The 21,689-nt window shown below is 34.1% G+C and overlaps 1 protein-coding gene across 3 annotated transcripts in view; it reads left to right on the top strand.

Annotated features, from left to right (window-relative positions):
• Positions 1-21,689, top strand: part of KIAA0825 (KIAA0825 ortholog) — a 408,207-nt gene that overhangs the window by 109,333 nt on the left and 277,185 nt on the right. For all 3 annotated transcript variants that reach the window (XM_068535640.1, XM_068535641.1, XM_068535642.1), the window contains 5 exons: positions 5,179-5,340; positions 12,935-13,029; positions 16,052-16,279; positions 17,855-18,120; positions 19,522-19,672. In XM_068535640.1, coding sequence (XP_068391741.1) covers positions 5,179-5,340; positions 12,935-13,029; positions 16,052-16,279; positions 17,855-18,120; positions 19,522-19,672 — 902 coding nt within the window. The remainder of the gene's footprint in view (positions 1-5,178; positions 5,341-12,934; positions 13,030-16,051; positions 16,280-17,854; positions 18,121-19,521; positions 19,673-21,689) is intronic.

Here is a 21,689-nt window from a genome sequence, read left to right as displayed (position 1 = left end):
ACTGATCCACCAGCTTCAGATTATCTGATTTTCTAGCTTCTCATTTTCTCATGTATCTTAATGCTATTATTAACAAGAATTTTGTTGCTAATGGTTTTGGAAAATAATATGTGTACTTTCAGCCACAACCCACATTTTTATGTTCTGTCTGATTTAGCTGGACTTTGATATTTATTCCAAAGGCTGCTTTGTTGTAGATCAAATGTGAGACGCTTTAATGTCCCTCTAGATTTATTTTCAGTGTCCCTATTTTTGCTACAAGATAATGGAGTTAATATTCTAACTATTAGTTACTGGGTGAAAAACACTTCTAAGTACATAATTTATAGTATTATATATTCTTTATGAGTGATATATCTATACGTGTGTGTGTGTATGTATAAATATATATAGAGAGAGAGACAGATACGAGAGACAGAGAGACAGAGAGAAGAGAGAGAGTCTATTTTTTTAAGATAACAGTTCTATGAATATCTGTGCATTTTTTAATGGTGGAATTTTTTTCTAAAGTATAATTGTATTTTTAAACACAAAAAAATTGTGTTTTAGTCAGTTGTATCAATACGCTTTATCAAGTTTCCACATCATCATTGTTTTTATATCTTTTTGCACACATTTTCTTTTTTAGAAATAATTTTTAAATCTATTTTGTCAAACAAAATACTAAAAAGAGTGTGTATATAATACTGTAATTATTTGTCTATTTATTTATTTATTGACTTACATCTTTAAATATTTATTGTTTTGAGGAATGCATCTTAGGATTAAGTATGAAATCTTTCTTTGTTTTATATTTCTTTCTTTGTTAGATATTTCTAGGGATTTCATACATTTATTTTTTTAACTAGTATTTTTGAGTGTCTACTTTGTGCTGGGTTCTTAAGATACTATAATGAATAAACTGGACGTAGTCTATGGACTCAAGGAAATCATTTAACATTTGTGATGAGTGTGCCTAAAGAACTCTAACTATTCTTTAGGTGTTTTTTCTAGGAACAGTTCTTCCTTTGCCCAGGGCAAATGTATAGATAAATAATAATTTATCTTAGAAATTCCCTACACGCATTCCATATTTCTTCCAGAAATGAAAAAAAAATCATAAATAAATTTCTTGACCATGGAAAAAGTAGAGGGTTTTGTTTTGTTTTGTTTTTAATAGTTATTGTTGTTTTATACAATAGCACCTCTTTGGTTGACTTGCTAAGACCAAAATCCATTTTCTGATGCCTAGAGAGTGATTTTCAACCACAAAGGTTTTTAACTAGAGTTCATGGATCCCTCAGGCAGTGGTCTCAAACTTTCCTGTGCAGAAAACTCACCTGGGGCACTTGCTTAAAAGGGATCTGGAGATGACCTAGGGATTTGCATTTTTAATAAAACACAAAGTCCTGGACCATGCTGCCCTATGACAACCATGGATGGACTTCAGGTGGTTCTGTTTAGCCCTGAAACTATGACTACTTGAATTTTTTTCAATAAGAGGGTCTACAAGGATTTAGAAGACTTTCATTAGTTTCTCAAAGGAGTCTGAAAAATACCATGATTCTATTAGGAACAACAGTTTACAAGTGGAAAAGGGCAGCAACAAGAACCCACAGTGAAAGGCCTAACAATAGGGGGGAAACACTACAAAGCAGCTGTAAATACTCAAGTGGGACTGTAATCCAGAGCAGTGTTCCCTAAGCAGTTTGAGAAATTCTAGAAGTTAATAGATATGTCAGTAAACCAGTGTTCATTGGTCAAAAAAGTTTGAGAAACATTAAGTTTTTAATTTTTTTAACTTTATTATAGAAGTGAATAGACTTTATTTTACTAATTTGCACTGTGAATCACTTAAAAGAATCATTAGCATGTAGTAATTCCCAAACCTATTTGATCACAGAACCCTTTTCAAATGATTGTCATTTTGAGAAATGCCCTTTAACAGAGGGACAGACATTAGTCCCTGAGTGCGGCACAAAAATAAGTAACTTTCATCGTAACCTTGTCATGAAGGAAAATTTCAATTGTGTTCTAAATCCTCTGAATAATAGAATAGCAGAGAATTTTATATTTTAGAAAAAATTTTTATTAAAAATAAATATAGAGGAAAAAACCTCAGCTATCTAGTTATTATTTACATGAATTTATTCATTGTTAGTTGATGGTGAATTTAAATAATGTCTTGCTCTAAAATGGAAACTTAGATTTTTTCTTTATAATTTTCTTGGGATTTAGGAGAACTTTGTATTTCCTAAGAATCATAGAGCTCATTCTACAATAAAACAACAATCCTTATTTCATGTATTTTATAACAATGATTGGTACCCAGCTAAACATATTTGCCTGTGTGTAAACAGGTATGTCCAAAATTTCTTGAAGTAAGACAGTTCTACAGTGATTTAAAAAAAAAAAAAAAAAAAAAGGGTAAAGACCAGATTGGCTTAACACGGGAAGGCAGACTCCTGGATTGATTGTATCCAGATAAGAATTTATGGAGAGGTGACTTGGAGGAGAGGAACAAACTGAATCTTGAAAGAAGAAGGAAAAGGAGATTAATTTAGTGAAGGCAAAAGTAAAGGGAACTCCTGCTGGGGGAAACCCTTTCCTAGTGTGATTAACAGTGAAAAGTCTAAGGAACAGAAAAATAGGTATGCTTGGGCAGAAAGAAATCATGAGCTGAAGTGTGATGATTAAAACAAGTCCTGTGAGATAAGTTTGGGAAATTCTATTTCATCCTTTGTGTTTTATTTTACTTCAATTGGACGTTCACAAAATGAATTCATCACAAATTATTTTCCCCATAAATTAACCCTCAAGATGTGCCTTGGGAGAACACTGAGCTAATAGTAATAGCAAATAAGAACTACTAATTAATGGATCTGTATCATAATCATTGCTTTTTGGGGACAAAATGATTAGATTTAGGTCATACATATTATTCTATCCTCTTTCATTACTAAGTTATAATGATTCATGGATTGAAATAGATTTGCCTTTCAATATTGTTACATTTCTGGAATACAAGATCCTTCTAAATCCAAGTCATGAAGGTAAGACCTTTTCATGTAGAATCCTCCAACTCTACGTAGTTTTAAACAAGTAGCACTGTTAGGTCATATATATATATCTATACATAATTCTGAGAGATTTGGGGGGGGGGTGGCTTTTTTGCTTACTTTCTAAACATTCACAATATTTCCAATTTAGAATTGAGCTACACAAAACCTATGTTTAATTTCCAGCCAAACTATTAAAGAATTAGGAAGAATTCTTAAAATTTTTGAAAATTTGCCTTATAAACAATCTGGTTCCAAAAAGAACATCTTTATGATTTAGAAGGTTAGACCAGCCTCCATCTACAGGCCAAATGAGAATCAAGCAACAGCTAAGTGAATCATAATATATTTGTTCTCCTTTCTTTTCGTTTTTGGGTCATGATTTTAATGGCAAAACCTTAGTTATACATGATGATTGTACACGCTTGTGTTCTCTGGCATGCCTATGGGAGACTAGTAGATGTGAGTAGGGCTATTTAGAGATAGACTTTAATATATGTGGGGTTAGCATCAATGTAGAGGTGAAACAGTTTTTGTAAATACTTAAAGATTTTTTTAAGCATTTTTTTACTCTTTTAAGAACGGGACTAAATGCCACAGTTTAAGTTGGCTGACTGGTCTCTCTCATACTATCTGCAAAGACACCATGACATTTTTGGTCCTATATCATATGAAAGACTGTATCACATGGCTACAAATTTGATACCAACATTTTAAAGTTTCAGTTAAGCAAGTGGATAACCCATAAAATCGTTACATTTCTGGAAACTTCCTTCTAAATCCGTGTGACAAAGGTAATCTTTTCCTCACATGGAATCACCAGACCTTATATCATTTCTAAGTAGCACTCAGTATTTTCTCTCCAAAGGCACTTGAAATGCTTACTTTCTAAGAGTTTACAAATTTTCCATTTTGTAATTAAGCCTCAAGACACTTCCTATATACATGTTTTAAGAAGTGGCAATCAAAAAGGAAGGATTTTTTTTTTTAATCCTTGAAAATTTGGTCAAAAGTATCGTTTAGTGAGGTCAGTCTTTTTCTCCATACTCTTAAGGAGTAGACGTTGTTTTTTTTTTTTAATAGTATTAAAATGGTAGTGTGACAACAATGAATGTCATTATGAGGGAAAAAAATCAATCTTTTGAGTTGCATTGTTCTTAGGAAAGCAATAGATATCATAATTATTTAGATGAAAGTTATTTTTAATTATGATTTCATGAATAATATAATCTAGATGCAATAAGTTAACTTGCTTCTTTTTATTGCTCTAGGAACAACACTTTTAAGGTCTTGAAGACTTATATCCTTTATCTAGTCTTTTTTTCTTTTAAATTTTTATTTTAATTTCACACTTTAAAAAATATCAGATTCCCCAAAAGTTAATATTTTACCACATTTCCAAATTTGCATTCTCTTTCCCGCTTAAAATGATTTCTCTTTCTGAACTGAGAATAAATCACAAGTATTTACCCTTATATACTTCAGTGTGCATTTCTTAAGAACAAGGGCATTCTCTTTCATAACCACAGTATAGTTGTCTAAATCAGAAACTTAAGTCATGCAGTAAAAGCATTAGATTGTAGATCTTACTCAGATTTCATCAAATTACCCTAATAATGTCCTTTATAATAAGATAAAATAAAATGCTGATCATGTATTGATTTCAGTTGTCATGTCTTTTTAGATTCCTTTTGACTAGAACATTTCCTAGTCTTTGTGTTTCCTGACATGACACTTTTGAAGAGTACAGACCAGCTATTTTGTAGAAAGTCCCTCAGTTTAGGCTTGTCTGATATTTCCTTGTGACTAGATTCAAATTATGCCAGACCTTAAAAAAACAGAATTGTATAAGATGTGATTTTATAACGACAAATCACATTCCTGTTAATAACTCTGAGATTTAATATAATTATTTAATTGTCATGTTTGCATCAAACAGAATACTTATCTCCAGCTTCCCAGGGAGGAGGTGGGGGAAAGACTCTCCCAGGAGATTTTATATGTATTTACTAAAGAACAAACTTGGTTTAATTATTAAGGATCTTGTTAGTTTTGATGATTTAAGGAATCATTGATTATTGTAATATTGAATGAGAAAACACATAACATGTTCAATAGTATTGATCTGCTCTTTTCACAGTTACTCCTGAATGCCCACAGAAAGGAAGAAATGTTTTCCTCTCCTTAGATGAACTCGAGTTCTTATCACAGCTCATAAAATCCTTTTTGAAGTTGGAACAAAATGTTCAGGAATTGTTTGAAGAAATGTTTTTATGGCTCAAGACACCCAGGAATACTTCAGGTAATATGCTCTTCTGCAAATCTATAATTCTGTTTTTGCTTCCTGCTATTAAATCTATACCATTACCTGAAAAAACGAAAATACAGGACAGAATTCCTTAAATAAACATTAACTATAAAGCACACCATGAAATTACATTTTTATCCTTTATACATTGTAAATTCCATTGTTTTAATTGAAAAGCATCATATGTCAATTTTGGATAATTGTCTTTACTTAAAATAAGATCAATTTTTTTTTTTTTAACTCAAAGAAACACAGCCTGGCCTTTGGAAATATCAAGGAGACCGGATGGTCTAGTAACTCCTCTTTTGCCACTAGCAGCCTGATGACCTTGAGCAAAATGTTTAGTTTCCTCAAATGACTAGTTTCTCATCTTCAAAATGATGATATAAGACTAAGTTAATTTTCTCTTTATTTTCTTTCAGTATTAAGTGCTTTAGATTCCAATATATTATGTAGGGTTGTGAGAATTAAATGATTTAGTGAATGTAAAATATTTAAAAGAATGTCTAGCATATCATAAACAATAAATGTGAGTTGTTACAATTGTAATTATACTTATACAATATGTTGTTTTTAGTTAGTCTCAACAAAATCCTTTTAAAGAAAACTGTGCCATGTGTGTTCAAATAATGTTTCTAACAATTCAGAGGCATAATGGTTAAGACATGTTCTCTGTTTTCATATCTATATTTATAAAGATTTTCATCTATATCAGAGTGGACTATACAAAGTTCTCTTTTACATAATACCACATATCATTTTAAGGAGAGTAAATTTGAATAGTGGCTGCATTTGCAAAACAGAGTGAGGGAAGCAAGTGATTAAAAATCAATCTGCAAATTTCAAAACCTGATTTCTTAGTGAAATTTACATTTAGTTTAATATATTTACTTTTGTATTTCTTTATTTACCTAGCCTGGGTAAATAATGTTAGAAAAGTTATAGGATTGGAGTTTGTTTTATATTAAGCATAGGTTACTGGCCTTCTACGTTTCAGGTTAAGTTTAAGCAGCACTATTAAATTATAAAATAAATAATGTAGATTCTTTTTTCCAAATTTGGATATAATTTGAAGAAAAATGAGTGTGGAATATAGATTTCTGAATCTGACAAAAAAAATCAAATGGGAAAATAATAAAAACATAGGACAGATAATATGAAAATTAAAAAATGGAATGAAAAAGTCCATTTATTAGGAGGTAATGTGAGCCCTAGAGGGTCTTCTAGATGGAACTAACTGGATCAAAGAGAGATCTGAATAGAGAAATATGATGTCCTAATTTTTGACAAAAATTTATTGGTGCCACAAGCAGTTGACACTTGGTGTTGGTACTCATCCATCATGCCCGGCTAAGATTTGGCATCTCTCATCCACATCTCTAGCAGATCTTTTCTGAGGTGTGGATCAAAACACAGAGTGAACTCCAAAGCATCTAGACCCCTATCCATTTGGATTCATCTTGTATTGGTCCTAGGCCAGGCCCTTGAGAAATAGCTCATTCTGAGAACTTTATTCCTCTTAAGGGCAGCATAAATTCAAAACTAGAATTGTGTTAGAGAGGTATTCTAAAGATATAAAAGTTCAATAACCAAGAACTGAAGCAAAGATTTGACATACTGATTTCAGGAAAAAAGGAGAAAAAGAAAAAGCTGGTTCAACTGCACTGGATTGAGATCAAGCAATGTTGAGACTTGCCAGTGCTGTGTATTTGAGAGCAATAGTTATGATTATTGAATAAAATCAACAGAGAAAATATATAATTATGCCACAATATACTGTCTTACCCCAAATTTGTCATCATATAAGCAGCATGGCAGATAAAAGCAACTTCAGTATCACATTAATAATAGTGTACTATAGAAACACATTTGTGGATTATCAAACATAGTAAGTGGAAGGAAATTTGAAGGACAGCTGTAAGAAATGTCTAAGTATTAGAACATCCTCTTGTGATATATGTGTTCTTCATTCATATATTTTTGTAACAAAGCCAAGATTTAATCTGCCATAATTTTATGTAAATGGATCCCTGAAAAGAATGATCTTGAGGGAAATTGTCCAGAAAAATCTTAAATGGTTTATTCAGTGTAGCCACGTTAATCAATTCTTATCAAAAGCCTTGGTTTCTTAAATCAGGAAGGAAAAGATTTCTTGAATGATTAAAGAAACCAAATGAATCTTAAGTTATCCTGACAGTTAATGTTTTGCTTAGAAATCTTGTGTGGGAGAGGATGGGGAGAAAAAAGATCAAGTCATTTGGTTTTTGGTGTATTTGTTTTGATTGGAACATATTTTGCTAATAAAGATCTTGGAAGGAGTTGCCTAGTATGTCTATGTAACCAAAACAATGTGACGAAAAGTAAGGTATTTTTTATTTTTCATTGTCCAGATGTTTTAAAAATATCCAGGTGCTTAACATCACATAGAGAAAATATAAAGATGATTAACCAAATGTTTTACTTTTTACTTTGATGTTTACTACTATAATGTAGATTTGGCCAACTTGGCAGTGCTTTTAGGAATTTGAATACAACGCAATAGATTTTGTAGAGACACAAGAAATATTTTCTGAGAAAGAAAAGATATTTAGTCATTATATTTATTTGCTTTTGTTTGGTCATGATTTGATGGTTTTCTATTTTGGTCATTTCAGAAAAATGATAGGACGTTATTTCACTGTTATGGGATCTTACTGTATTTCTTTTAGGTGATCTTATCTTATGGAGTGGACTCGGGTTTGATTTATGGGGCACTTCTAATACTCCTTCAGAATAAAGCTGTTCTTCGGGCAGTTCCTCAAATTTTCCAAAGGTGGCATCTGAGATTTATCTAAACCAGGAGGTTTCTTGGCCCTCATTTTTCTTTAGCCCCAGCAATGACAAAAAGCAATGGCTGCTTCAATTGGATGTAAGAAGAACACTTAGGGTTTGTCTCAGAAGAATCAAAGATTTCAGATCTTCTGAAAGATTGTTTGTACTCTTAGGGGGTCTTAAGAGGGGTCAAATGGCTTCTAAGAGTTCCTTAGCTAGATGGTTAAGGGATTGTATTAGGGAGGCGTATGTAGTTAAGGTAAAGAGGCTCCTAGGGTTTGTAAAGCTCATTACACTAGGACTTTAGCTGTTTCTTGGGCAGAGAGGTCGAAGGCTTCCACATTGGAAATTTGCAAGGTGGCCACCTGGGCTTCTCTTCATACTTTTTCATAGTATTATCTCTTGGATGTAGTCTCTTCTACAGATTCAGCTTTTGGTGGGAGGTTGCTTGTGAGCCAGAAAAGAACAGTAAAGAAAAGAGAGACTTGTAGTTCTCACTTAGAGCTGCCAACAAGGCAAGTTGCTTTGTAGTGCACACAATGGGAGCCTATGAAGACCAATTTGGGTGTGAAAGTGGATGTCACAGGGAAGTACTGCCAACCTCTACTCTCTATGAAAGAAAACGGCAGTGTGGAAACTAACCAGAAGTGTAAAATGAACCACAGCGAACTCCATAGGCAGAGGCTGTTCAGCAGCTGGCATTCCTGTGACCCTCTGCCCTACTCTACTGAGGTCCTTAGTCTGGGCACGCTCTTAAAGAAACCAGTGTTGATTGCATGCAAATAACTATGTTTTAGAACGATGAGCCAAAAATGGGCTACCTTCTCTAGACAATGCTAATAAGTGTATAGAATGTCCAATATATTTTTAAAAAGGTGAAATAATTTGTTAAATGTTCAAAGAGCTCATAAAGTTTGACAATGCCAAATTTTGAAATTGACCATTTTGAATTCCAAACAAATATAAAAATGCCACAATTCGTTAAAATCGTGAGATATCTTATTAGTCTAGATTCAGTGTTACTAATCCTGCCTTAAAATAATCCCTTGGCTTCTCTGTATAGGATTAAATTTTTTAAAATGTTTTTAATTTGGAGGGGAAGATTATATTATACAGGTTATCATAATTGCTCAATAATTCTTTTTCTATCTTACTATAGAATTGCTCACCAGCAAAAGAAGTATTGGGAAGCTTATCTTATTTTTTAATTCATCTTGAAAACAGGCAGATGGTGTGTATAAACATCAAAGCGCATTATTTTGAGTGAATAAGCAGAATGTATTTGGGAATGAAATGATAAATATAAGATAATTAACCTTTTTTATAAGTTTTGAACTATAGTTACACAATGGCAAATAGTTAGTTCCAAGAATAGATCTGAAAAGCTTGTGCTTTGAATTAATGTTATTTTTCCAGGGTGAATACCTTTTACATCAACTATTTTTATGACCTATCTGTAGAAAAGTAAAGTGACGTTAAGAATCCAAGTGTTTCCTCTTCATGTCATTGACAACTTGATCTTTATTATTTTTTTCTTCTTTAAAAATATTTTCCAATAATAGTCCAGGCATATAGTAAAACTTTTAAACAGGATAAAAGGATATATGGTTAAAATTAAGTCTTTTTCCACTCCATTTGTCTAGTTTCCCTTTCCAAAGGCAACTACTTCCATATATATCCCCATGTTAAAATAACACAAGATCTTGTCATACTATACAGAGATTCTTGTTTTTATTAACAATTATGTAGAAACACCCCATATTCAGAAAAACAGCTGAACAGTTTTCTATTGGTGCATGTACCATAATTTAATCAGCTACTCATTAATAGACACATAGGGTTGTTTTTTCCTCTTCATTTGCTTCCACAAGCAATGATACGGCAAATTTACTTGAACTATGTCTTATATGTCCTCATGTATATCTGGACAGTAAGTTACTAAGGTGGAATTGCTAAGTAAAAAGGAATGATCATAGAGAGGATGAAAAGACAAAACGTAGACTGAGAAAGATATTTGCAAAATACATATCTGATAAAGACCTTGTATCCAAAATATACAAAGAACTCTTAAAATTCAACAGGAAAAGCAAAAAACTCAATTTAAAAATGAGCAAAAGATCTGGAGAGCTCACCAAAGAAGATATACAGATGGCAAATAAGCATATGAAAAGATGCTCAGCATCGTATGTCATCAGAGAAAGGCAAATTGAAACAAGGAGATACCATTACACTCCTACTAGAGTGGCCGAAACCCAGAACACTAACACCACCAAATTCTAGCAAGGATGTGAAGCAACAGGAACCCTCATTCATTGCTAATAGGAACGTAAAATAGTACAGTCTCTTTGGAAGACTATGTGGTTGTTATCTCATAAAGCTAAACCTTGCCTTATGTGATCTAGTAATCACACTCCTAGGTATTTATGCAAATGAGTTGAGAACTTATGTCCACACAAAAACCAGCACATGAATGTTTACAGCAGTTTTATTCATAATTGCCAAAATTTGGAAGCAGCCAAGATGTCCGTCAGTAGGTCAGTGGATAAACTGTGCTATGCCAATACAATGGAATATTGTTCATTGATTTAAAAAAAAGAGATATCAAGCCACACAAAACATGGAAGAAACTTAAATGAATATTGCTAAGTGAAAGAAGCCAATCTGAAAAGCCTGCATACTATGTGATTCCAACTATAAGACATCCTGGGTAAAGCAAAAGTATAGAGACAGTAAAAGATCAGTGGTTGCTAAGGAGAGTGAGGAAGGGAGGAGAGGTGAGTAGGTGGAACACAGGGGATTTTTAGAGCAGTGAAATTAATCTGTGTGATAGTAATGGTGGATGCATGACACTATGCGTTTGGCAAAGCCATAGAACTGCACCATGCAAAAAATGAACCCTAACGCAAATTATGGACTTTAGTTAATAGTAATCTATCAATATTGGTTCATCAATTGTAACAAATATTCCACACCCATGTAAGATGTTAACAATAGGGGAAACTGAGGGCAGGGGGAGAGGGAATATATGGGAACTCTGTACTTTCTGCTCTATTTTTTCTAAAAAGCTAAAACTGCTCGAAAAGCTAAAGTCTATTAATTTTTTTTAAAAGCTATGGACATTGAGAGAGAGTTACAAGCCAGTTTTTCATATCCAGTTCAATTAACAGTATTTTTGTTATGCAGAATTGTTTTATGGCTTCTGTGTCCTTCTGAAAAGTCTCTACCTTGTATATTTTGGAAAAAAAATTCCATATTTTCTTTCATAGGCTTATAGTTTCATTTTTCTTTATTTAAAGATCTGCTTAATTTGGATTTTATTTCAATATTGAGATTGATCCTTATTAATAACACTAGCTTCTGCAAAAGATGTAATAAAATGCAAGCCATAGAGAAAGCATTTTAGGTTAAATGGTATAACACTGATCTAAAACCTTGTCTGTGTTGTGATGTATGTTGAGAAATGAAGCGGGATTCCTCAACTGCAGTCCATGGCCCCTTGAGGATCATGAACGTGCTTTACAAGAGGGCCGGGGAATCTCCAATAGCACGTGTGAGTGTGTGTGCGCGCACACAGTCATACTGTGCATTTTGGATGAAGTGTTCTGTCACTTTAATCAAGTTCTATGAAGTGTTCACAAATCCAAAGTGATTAAGAAACACTAGAGTTGGGGGAAACTTTTCCTCAGAATGAACTCTGATAACATTTCTCAAAAGGTTGTTGCTATCGCCTACCAAATGGAATATTTACCTTTTGAGAGAATGTTTCTGTGGATTGTGTTACTTAGGAATCGTTCATGGTTAAGCTCATAGAACCATATTTAGAAAAAACAAACAAAAATCCCACATATTTTCTAGATGACTATATTTGTCAGAAGCCCTACTGATAAGAATCAATGATATTTGGAGATTTGTTTGCCCAGGACATAAGGAGAAACTGACTCTTAAGATTATTAAAATAAAAGAAAAATTAATCATGCTATATAATTCGTCATCATATATCAAGTCTAAGCAAAACCAAAAGATAATTGCTAAGTCATTCATATTGAATTAAACTATAATTAATAGAACCATAATAGAAAATGGAAGGGTCTCTTTGGCATATTTATTCATTACATTTTTGTAGATCTGTATTTTTCCCATGGAAAGAATTTCTTAATTCTGAAAAATAAAAGTTGAGGAAGTATTTCCATTTTAGAAGCTAGAGATCATTTCTTACCTGTCTCAGTGTTTGTGTTTTTCCAATGACTTATTGATAATCTTATTAAAAGTATAATTTTTCCTGATATGATGATGTTTATCCATGTGCTTTTGTTCTGTCTTGTTTCAAAAAAAGAAATATTAATGTGCTAAAGAACACCACTGGTTTTTAAAGCAGTACTTTAGAATTTAGCTTTTTCAATGAACAAAGAAATTGATATTTACTTTGTATTGTTAACTTATCCTACATTATTAACATGAAAATGAATTAATGACAAAAGGATCTGAATTTTACAGATTATATATGCATATACATCAAATATGAATATAAATAACATATAAATTCCATCAAGTTGTATGTATAGAAAAGAACTCTATATTTTGATCCTCTCATTATTGTGATGGCAATATCACCCTACATCTTGTTGACTGTATTCTTTGTATCTTGATGTGTTTGTATGTGTGTGTGTGTTTACTATGGATAGAGCTTTTCTATGTAATTAATTTTAACCTGTTAATCACATCTAGTATGGTTTGTTTTTCTTAATGTAAGTTTGTGTGTTTGTTTTCTATTGCATAGAAATTTTGGAGACAGCCAACAGAGAAGTTGTAATAGAGAAACCTAGCACAAATGAAGCCAGTATTCCTTCAGAGCAATTGCTACCAGTAAAAGAGGTAAGTGAGGGAAAATGGGTGGTGTTTTTTTTATTCATATGTTTTTTTTTATTCATATGTAATAGCATCATCATTTTTATATGACTCCTTTATGAATCAAAATGTCTTGAGTTTTACCCTTTGCCACTAAAACAATAATTCCTGGTTGAAAATTGTCTTATTAATTTTGATGAAAGTTGAATTTAGTGGGAACACTGCTCTGCTGCACAGTGTGTTCCATGCAAGGAGTAGGGAGCTGGCAGTGAAGAGATCTTTGTTCTCATCCCACTCGGGGGTCTACACCTTGAGAATCTGGACTGTAGACAATTGTTGAAAAGTGAGAAAGTGGAGATGAAAAAGGAAAGAGGAAAGAATAGTTTGAACTGGCCTCTTATTTGAGTGTGCCCAGCATGCCCCTGTTTGTTCTCAGATCCATTACCACTCTTCCTCTGCTCTGTTCTGTATAGTAGAGAAAAACCTCTTCCAGGCTTTCTTGCTTTATGGACCTGGGTAGGTTTGGCCAATGAAAAGCGCTAAGGGAAGATTGGAGGGTAGTTCTTGGAGAGAAACCAGAGGATTTCTTCCCCTTGCTCTGTTTTAGAGAACATCTCCAGGAGTAGCTGTGACTCCTTCGTTTCTTCCATGCTGCTCCCCACGCACAGTCCTCTCTCTGAGGTTTCAGGTCCGCCTGGAAGGTCGGCCTCCTTCACTGGTGGCCCCGGGGACTACACTTCCATAGCACTGTTCCCATTCTTTGTTCCTCCAGCCCTAGGAGTGGTAGTAGCTAGTGGTAGTAGTAGTAATAGTAATAAAATAACTGTCTTGCTTCATAACCCATGTTTGGCTCCTCAAATCTTCTATCACCTTAGTAATTAATACCTTACATTAAAATTCTTCCTTTCAAAATACCGAGAGTGGTTTCTATTTTCTGAATGGATCTTGACTGATCTAGTAGGTAAACCTTTAAAAGGCAAAAGAACATAGAGTTTTAACAGAGTTTCAATGTAGAAAGCAAGGAAAATAATCAGAAAAAAAGCAAAATTATACATTATGTTTTAACCAAAAATCAGAGTAGATATTAAGAAATTAGCGTTAGGTAATAGAAGAAAGGGATTTAGTGGGTAGCTCCTTTGTACACAGAACAGAAAACTACATTATTTCCTCTATTTTTTTCTTTGATCAACTAGTAAATCCTCTGTATTTTAACTGGAAGGTGTATGGTTCCAAACATCAGATGGGAAGGGTAGAAGTAAGCCAATGATATTTTATGTAAATAAATAGACTTCTAGGAGGAGATCTGAATAGTAAATGTTTTCAATTTTCTTTTTAAGATCAGCTATTAACGTGCTTGGTTTTCCATATTTTGAAAAGAGAATTTAGGAGGTAGTATAATTACATATAAATTACCATGGGCAAAGGTAATCATCATGGCACGCACACACGCACAAAAAGTCACTGTGACCATGGCAATTGACGGCAATTTTCCCCATAACATATTGCCTTGAATGCATAAATGAATGATTTTAGTGAATAGACATGCCCTGGTGGGGGAACAAAAAGCAGAGTTTTATTGTTGTTGTTGTTGTTTTTAATTTTTATGAAGGTAGGTTCCTTTTTATATTTCTATCATAAATGCGTCCCAAGAAAATACTGTTACAGCACAGAACTACACGCGTGGCACTTTCAAAGTTTCACTTATGAGAAAAGAAATTATATGAGCTGAGTAGATTCAATTATTGATTCATTTTATGTAAAAATAAAATGAGAGTTGTATCTTTAGGCAGGCCCTATGATGTTAAAGGTCCAAATAAACTTTAGAAAGGAAATTTCAATTACATCTTAATTATAAGCATAATGAGAAGGAGAGCCACTTTTTCTGATTATAGAGTTATGGGATCATAGAATTTTAGCTCTAGAAGATGAATCACCTTTATTACTTTGTACTGCATGTATATGCAGTACAAAAAAAAGCATTAAATTAACGCTTAGTGGGATTATGTATACAAGAAAATTAAGCTAATGATCATCATCTCAGTAATTTTAGACTGAAAGGGATCGTAGAAATCATTCAGTTCAGCTCTTTTATTTTTCCAACAAAAAACTTGAGATCCAGAAAAGTAAGTAATTCAGTTAGGAATATCAAGCCTAGCGTCTTCTGAAGTTGGAGTAGGTAAATTATTGCTGTAAACAAGATTACACTAAAACAGGAAAAGTTTAATCCTAAGCATAGATTCAGCCTACTATCCATAATGCTTTTATACTTTAGAGAACATTAGAGGACTTGAGGGAAATATACATATGTAAACATACTGCCACATGAGCCAAAGACCAAAAGAAAAAAAGAAAACACCGCCACCCTCCACCCCAGCCTCTCCCACTCCCCACACACAGAGCAATGCAGATCATTTTAATTCCTCATTTTCTGGAACAAAAGTAGTGCTGCTTACCACTTTGTGGGTGGAGAAACTAAGTAAAATTCTAAAGAAATAAAAATCTAGAAACACACAGTGGTATATTTTCTCTGAGAAATTTATTTCTTATTGCTATTTTTTTGGTTTGTCTGGATTTCTGAGAATGAAAAAGAAATAAAAGATTGAATATTAAATGCTGTCTTATGTTGCAATGCTTGTTAACAATAAACTATAAAAAAAGACCATAAAAATCTAATATAGGCTTTATTAAATATATTGAATTTAAAGGCTGCTTTATGTGATAAATAGTAAGTGGAACTTTCAGCTCTCATAAAGATGGTTTTATTGAACTATATTTAAGAGATTAAATTTTGAAAAATAAAGTTTTTGATTAAATCCACTGATGAATTAAAATGAAATGACAGTATATTACTGTGTGTAAAGAATGCACATGTTTTTGTATATTGCTTTATTCACTGGGTAATATTTTTAGGTTGTAAGAATGGCTTTTACAGTTTATCAAAGAATACCTACATTCAACATGCTGAATGAAAGTAATACTTTTATATCTATAACAATAGAACACTTGTTGAATTAAGATGAATATAACTTCATATAAACTTATATTTCAGGCTACTCTACTAAATTTTGGCTGGAGAAGTGCATTTAAAGAAGTGTCTCTTCCCATGGCACATTGTATAACAACAGCCATTGAAGACTTTTCCGCAAAAATTCTCCAACAGGAACAGAATGAAAGGTCTTCAGCTATGAGCTATGCTTTGAACCTTGTAAATGTCCAGCAAGTTTGGCAAGATAGCCGTGCGGTTCCTGAGGCAGACCAACCAAAGAAAATTGCAAAGGCAAGTATCAAATGAAATCCTTTCAAATTAGATTGGCATATGAGATTTTTTTTTTTTTTTTTTCATATACGCCATTGCAAAGGGAACCAATAGAAAAATGATGGAGTCTCTTGGGAAACACTTGGCACTTGACCCAGTACCAGTTTTCTTCTCTGGTATCCATGGGCCACTGTGCTAGCAAAAAGGACTTAAACCTGCTGCCAGCTTTTTGCTCCATGAATCTGAGGTAACTAAAGAGAGGGCCTCTGTGACTTCCTGGGGGGCTGAGAAACTGCTTGTTTGGGTTATACCTTTGAATGACTCCAGGAGAAATTTAGGAGGTTGAAGGAGTTACTGTCTTTTATTGGTTTGGGCAACTTTTAAATCTTTATTTACACCTTACTGACCATTCCTTTAACATCAGTCTTACATCTGTGTTTTGAGAGTCATGGAACATACTGAGAAAATAGGAAGTAATTACGGAAATAGAGAAATATAGTTACTCAGCATTAAGTCCACAGTGAGGTCAGCAACGTATCATTGAAATTTTTTTTTTAAATAAATTTATGTATTTATTTATTTTTGACTGCATTGGGTCTTTGTTGCTGCACGTGGGCTTTCTCTAGTTGCAGCGAGCGGGGGCTTCTCTTCGTTGTGGTGCACTGGCTTCTCATTGCAGTGGCTTCTCTTGTTGCGGAGCACAGGCTCTAGGCGCGCGGGCTTCAGTAGTTGTGGCACGTGGGCTCAGTAGTTGTGGCTCGCAGGCTCCAGAGCGCAGGCTCAGTAGCTGTGGTGCACGGGCTTAGTTGCTCCGTGGCATGTGGGATCTTCCTGGACCAGGGCTCGAACCCTTGTCCCCTGCATTGGCAAGCAGATTCTTAACCACTGCGTCACCAGGGAAGCCCCTGAAATGTTTTTGAAAGAGAGTTTTTAAAGGTGGCCTTAATCCCCTATTGCCACCCTGAGGCTCCAGAACATTCCCCAGGGAACACTTTTGGCCTACCTCGAGTGGAGGCAAGTTACGCCTTCCCATCCATCCATCACGCCTCCTTTGCCATTAAGAAGGAGTAAATTCACAACTAGTGAAATCTAAGTGCATCACTTCTGAGAGTTGCTGACTCTTTACCAGTAAGAAGATGCTATATGAGATTGTTTCTGATGCTTTTAGATTGTTTAAGTTAAACTGATACAGCCTCATTTATCTGTGGTGATTAATTTAAAAAAATACCTCTATGAAAATTTAGAGAAAAAAACCCAGGAATAAGTTAAAAATAATGTAATCATGGATACATATTTTCTGAGTTCTATTAACTACAAATAAAAGTAATTTAAAGCTATTTCATGAGTTTTTCATAATGTCTCTCTGGTAAGCATAAGGTTTGACGGTTATATACAGAGAAGCATCATTTTGGTATTTCTTTATTTGAAATAAAACATTTAACTTTCTACAACAGAGAAATCGATTATTATAAAGTTGTGTCACTATATTTATGTTTGATGCCAAATTCATTATTTTGGAATTTAGCTCCCCTGTACATAAATTACACGGTGCTGTCAGAATACAAATAACTCAGTGCTACATTTATTTCGCCCTAGTTTTGTTCTGACATCATGGAAAAACTTGACACAATCCTTCCACTGGCTCTGGCATGCAGAGATGATTCTTTTCAGGAAATTAGAGCAAACTTTGTGGAGGCCTGTTGTAAAGTGGCAACAGCTGTCCTGGCCAGACTGCAAGAGAGAGGCAAGGAGGTTCCTTCCAAAGCACCCCTGAAAAACTTGCACATGCTGCTCTCCACGGCGGTGTATGTCTTCCAGCGTTTTATGCAATATGATAATTTGATGAAAGAAAATACTAAGAAGTGAGTGTCGTTTATATTAAGTTGATGGCCATTCTTAAAGTAACATGTAATCTTTGGATATCACAGAGGTGGAATTTTGATAATAATATTTGAGAAGAAGAAAATAATAACATGGTGAATTATTTTCATTTGTCTTGACTAGGAAATGTCAAAAAGGTAGAGCATGGGGTATATTAAACCAGGTATACGGATGGTAAGAAGGATAGGTATTCCCTCTAAAGGCCCACTCAGATGACCCTTGCATTTCCCATTCTCTAAACCGGAGCGACTATTTTCGGCATGTTGTTATGACATGACCAAACAAACCCTCTCCATTCTGTAAGGCACATTGTACTGACTACACTGAAAAGGAAAAACAAACTTCTTTTTGTCACACAAAACAATATTTGTGGAAAATGCCCTTCTCTTTTGCTCCTAGGCCAACTAGATGTTAGGAGCAGGCATAGAGAAGAGATGCATTTCAATCTATTTTATTGACGAACGTAAACATATTTCAGAACATGCATTTAATAATAAGCTATCCTTCATATTTGAAGAGGAAGCATCTGGCAGTCATAATTTTCATGTATTAGTAGTCCAAAAAGACCAAATGTTTTCTGTATAGAGAAGAAAAATGACCAGAGGTATTATCACATGGTCTATCTGGCTGCTCTTGTGCTCTCTAGAAGAGAGCACAGTCCCTTGCAAAGGGAGCGTGTAGACTGGGCAGTCCAGTGTGAGCCCAAGAATCTAGTCTATATTCCTTATTCAGCCTTTGCAATCCCTTAGTAGTAATGAGAGGAAGCACAGAGTGTACTAAAAATAGCTGAAGATAAAAGTAAATTTGGCTTGTTGTAGGATATAACTATGATATTTCTTTAATTCTCTTAAGTAGTCAGATTGTTGAATTTATAAACAAAATGTGCCAGCAATCACTTTATTTCTGTAGAATATTGTAAAACAGTTTATGAGATAATTGACATCTACAAAATTACAATTTTTAAAATAAAAAGAGTGTGTTTGTGGGATGTGTGATAGCTTTACAAAAGTTGGTTCTGACAAATGCATGTTTTTCTCTATAATAACGATAACCTAATGCCTAAATAATGCACTGATCTCTAATAATAGGCTTACAAAGAATACTTTTATTTTTGAATAATGTATTGACAATGAAGTTTGTCTCAAGCTGAAGTGCATATTTGTGGAACAGCAGATGTACGTTTTCAAAGGACTTGCAAAACAAAGGCCAGCTATTTTTTTTTTTTTTTCTTTTTGGAAAGTGAATGTGGATGCAGACTTCAGCATTAGGAGGAAATGAATGATTGATATCTAATAATCAGAACCATTTGTAGTACTGGAGATTGTTACCTCCTACTGCACAGGCCTTAAATCTCTGTCTCTTTGATCATTCCCTCTGAACAGACCCATATTCCTGGTACCTGTCCAACGATATCAGGAATTCATCAACACTCTACAGTTTCAGGTTACGGACTACTGCGTCAGAGTTTGTGCTACAAGCATTTTACAGGATGCTGAGAGCCACCACTGGGATGACTACAAAGCTTTTTATGAGGTGTGAAGTTAAGTTTACTGTCCCTCGGTTTTTACACAAATATGTTTTACTGCCTACCTGCTTTCTGGCTAATTAGAAACATGAGCTTGGCAGTACTGACACACGAAGGCTGTTAGGATAATGTTTTTTAAATATTGAATCTGTACTTAGAAAAACACTGTTTTTAAAAACCTGAAATAATTAGAACTCTCCTTCTGCTTAAAAGTAAAAATAACTTAATTTGAGCTGCAGTGTTTCAGTGCTATATAATAAGTTGGAATATAATGGGGTACAATGAAAACTCAAAGAGAAACAATGCCAAAATACTACAGCCTTATATTGTTTTCAAAGGGACCAGTTATAGGTATCCTTGCATTTTTTTCTTGTTATATATTTCCATCTGTGTTTGATAAATATTTTTTATTAAGCAGCTTTTTTCTTTATACCTATTTTTTCCTTCTTATTGTATGTTCTTATGAGTGTGCTTTAAGACCCATCTGATCATTTATAGCTTACCTATTTTCATTTAACCCATGTTTTGAAATCCCAAATTTCTACTGAATTAAAGCCTAATGATTCCCAGTGCAAACAAAGCCAGGATCAATTAAAATTATTCATCATCAGGCTTCATTAGTTTTCCTTCCCCTGAATCCCATTGATTATACATAAACCACAACTCTTGAAATCCCTTGAAGTTGACTTCAGGGTGGGGTGAAACATTATATCTATGGAGTATTGAGAAAAACAGAGTGGAGTTTTATTCAGTGAAGTCACTCCTGTCACCTTCCTGACACTGAAGGTTCCAGTGGCTCCACTTATGCCTGAGTTATTATCATAATAAATGTTGTCACAACAGAGAGGAGCAGCTTAGAAGCTTTTTAAAAGGGATTTCCACTTTTTCTAAGACGATTTCATGGGTCTTAGAAAGGGTCTCCTTTAGAGGCCCTTCCCAGATACATTTTCTTTTTGCAAGAGCATCCATATAGGGTTTTCCAAACCTGACATACTTCAAACAGCAGTGAGCAGGAAGAAAAATGGAAAGTGGTATGGTGCAGCTGGTATCCTGAGATAAGAATAAAAGTGTCGGTCTTCCCCTCTCCTGGCAGCATCCCAGCTCCCTTATGTGCCTTGAGGTAACAGAGAGGTTGAAAATGAATCCATCTCATGTTTCAAACTATTTCAATGTGTCAGTGTACTAATGAACGATTTTATGTAATGTTTCCATTGAAGAACAGCTCTCTCACTGTACGTCCAACATAGGGGTATTATGTTTCCTCATGCAAATTGGGAAGTAGAAGAGTTGTACAGTATAAATAATAAGTAGATGCATTGAGAACCTGTTATTGAAGTTACCAAGTATTTAAAAAAACAAAAACAAAAACAAATTACCACATAACATGCAGCTCTTAGATCTTATGACAAGAGTTTAGCTTCTAAAACAGAAATAACGAGACAGCTACCCTGTGATTACATGGTACTGTAGCTTCCATACACTTACTTACATGGTCAGTAGTTACAATTTAATTGCAGTTAGTGGTTGTTATTTATGCTCAGAAAAATAAAGTGATACTGCTTTTCTATTTACCAAAACTAAGAACCTTCTAAAAATAGCACAGATGCTAAGTTTTTTTGACAACTGGAGTCCCTGACATGGTTTTATCCCGTTTACTATACCCTTCTCTCCTCCGCTCCCCCATTATTCCAACTGATTTGTGAAACAGGACTAGTATGTTTTTGGCAGGGCTGTTTTTAGAGGAGAGGAGATGAAATCTGCCTGACTGGAGGGGAAGGGTAGGATAGAGATCTCAGGGGAACCTATCGCCATGTGCAGAGTGTAGTAAAGAAATAGTGAAAACATTTATAAAGATATGGAGCAATATTTGCTCACATTTTGTGATATCAAGTGAGCCCTAGGTACATCATTTCCATTTTCTAAACTGTCAGGTTGAGAGAGCCAAAGAGTTCAGTATCTTTCTGATAAGGTTCTGGTCAGATGGCACAGTGGGTGTTCAAATTACATGTTTAAAATTAAGCTTTT

The sequence above is a fragment of the Eschrichtius robustus genome, chromosome 2 (assembly GCF_028021215.1).
Source record: "Eschrichtius robustus isolate mEscRob2 chromosome 2, mEscRob2.pri, whole genome shotgun sequence".
NCBI lineage: Eukaryota > Metazoa > Chordata > Mammalia > Artiodactyla > Eschrichtiidae > Eschrichtius > Eschrichtius robustus.
The sequence above is the reverse complement of the archived record's forward strand: the minus strand, read 5'-3'. Positions and strand labels throughout refer to the sequence as shown.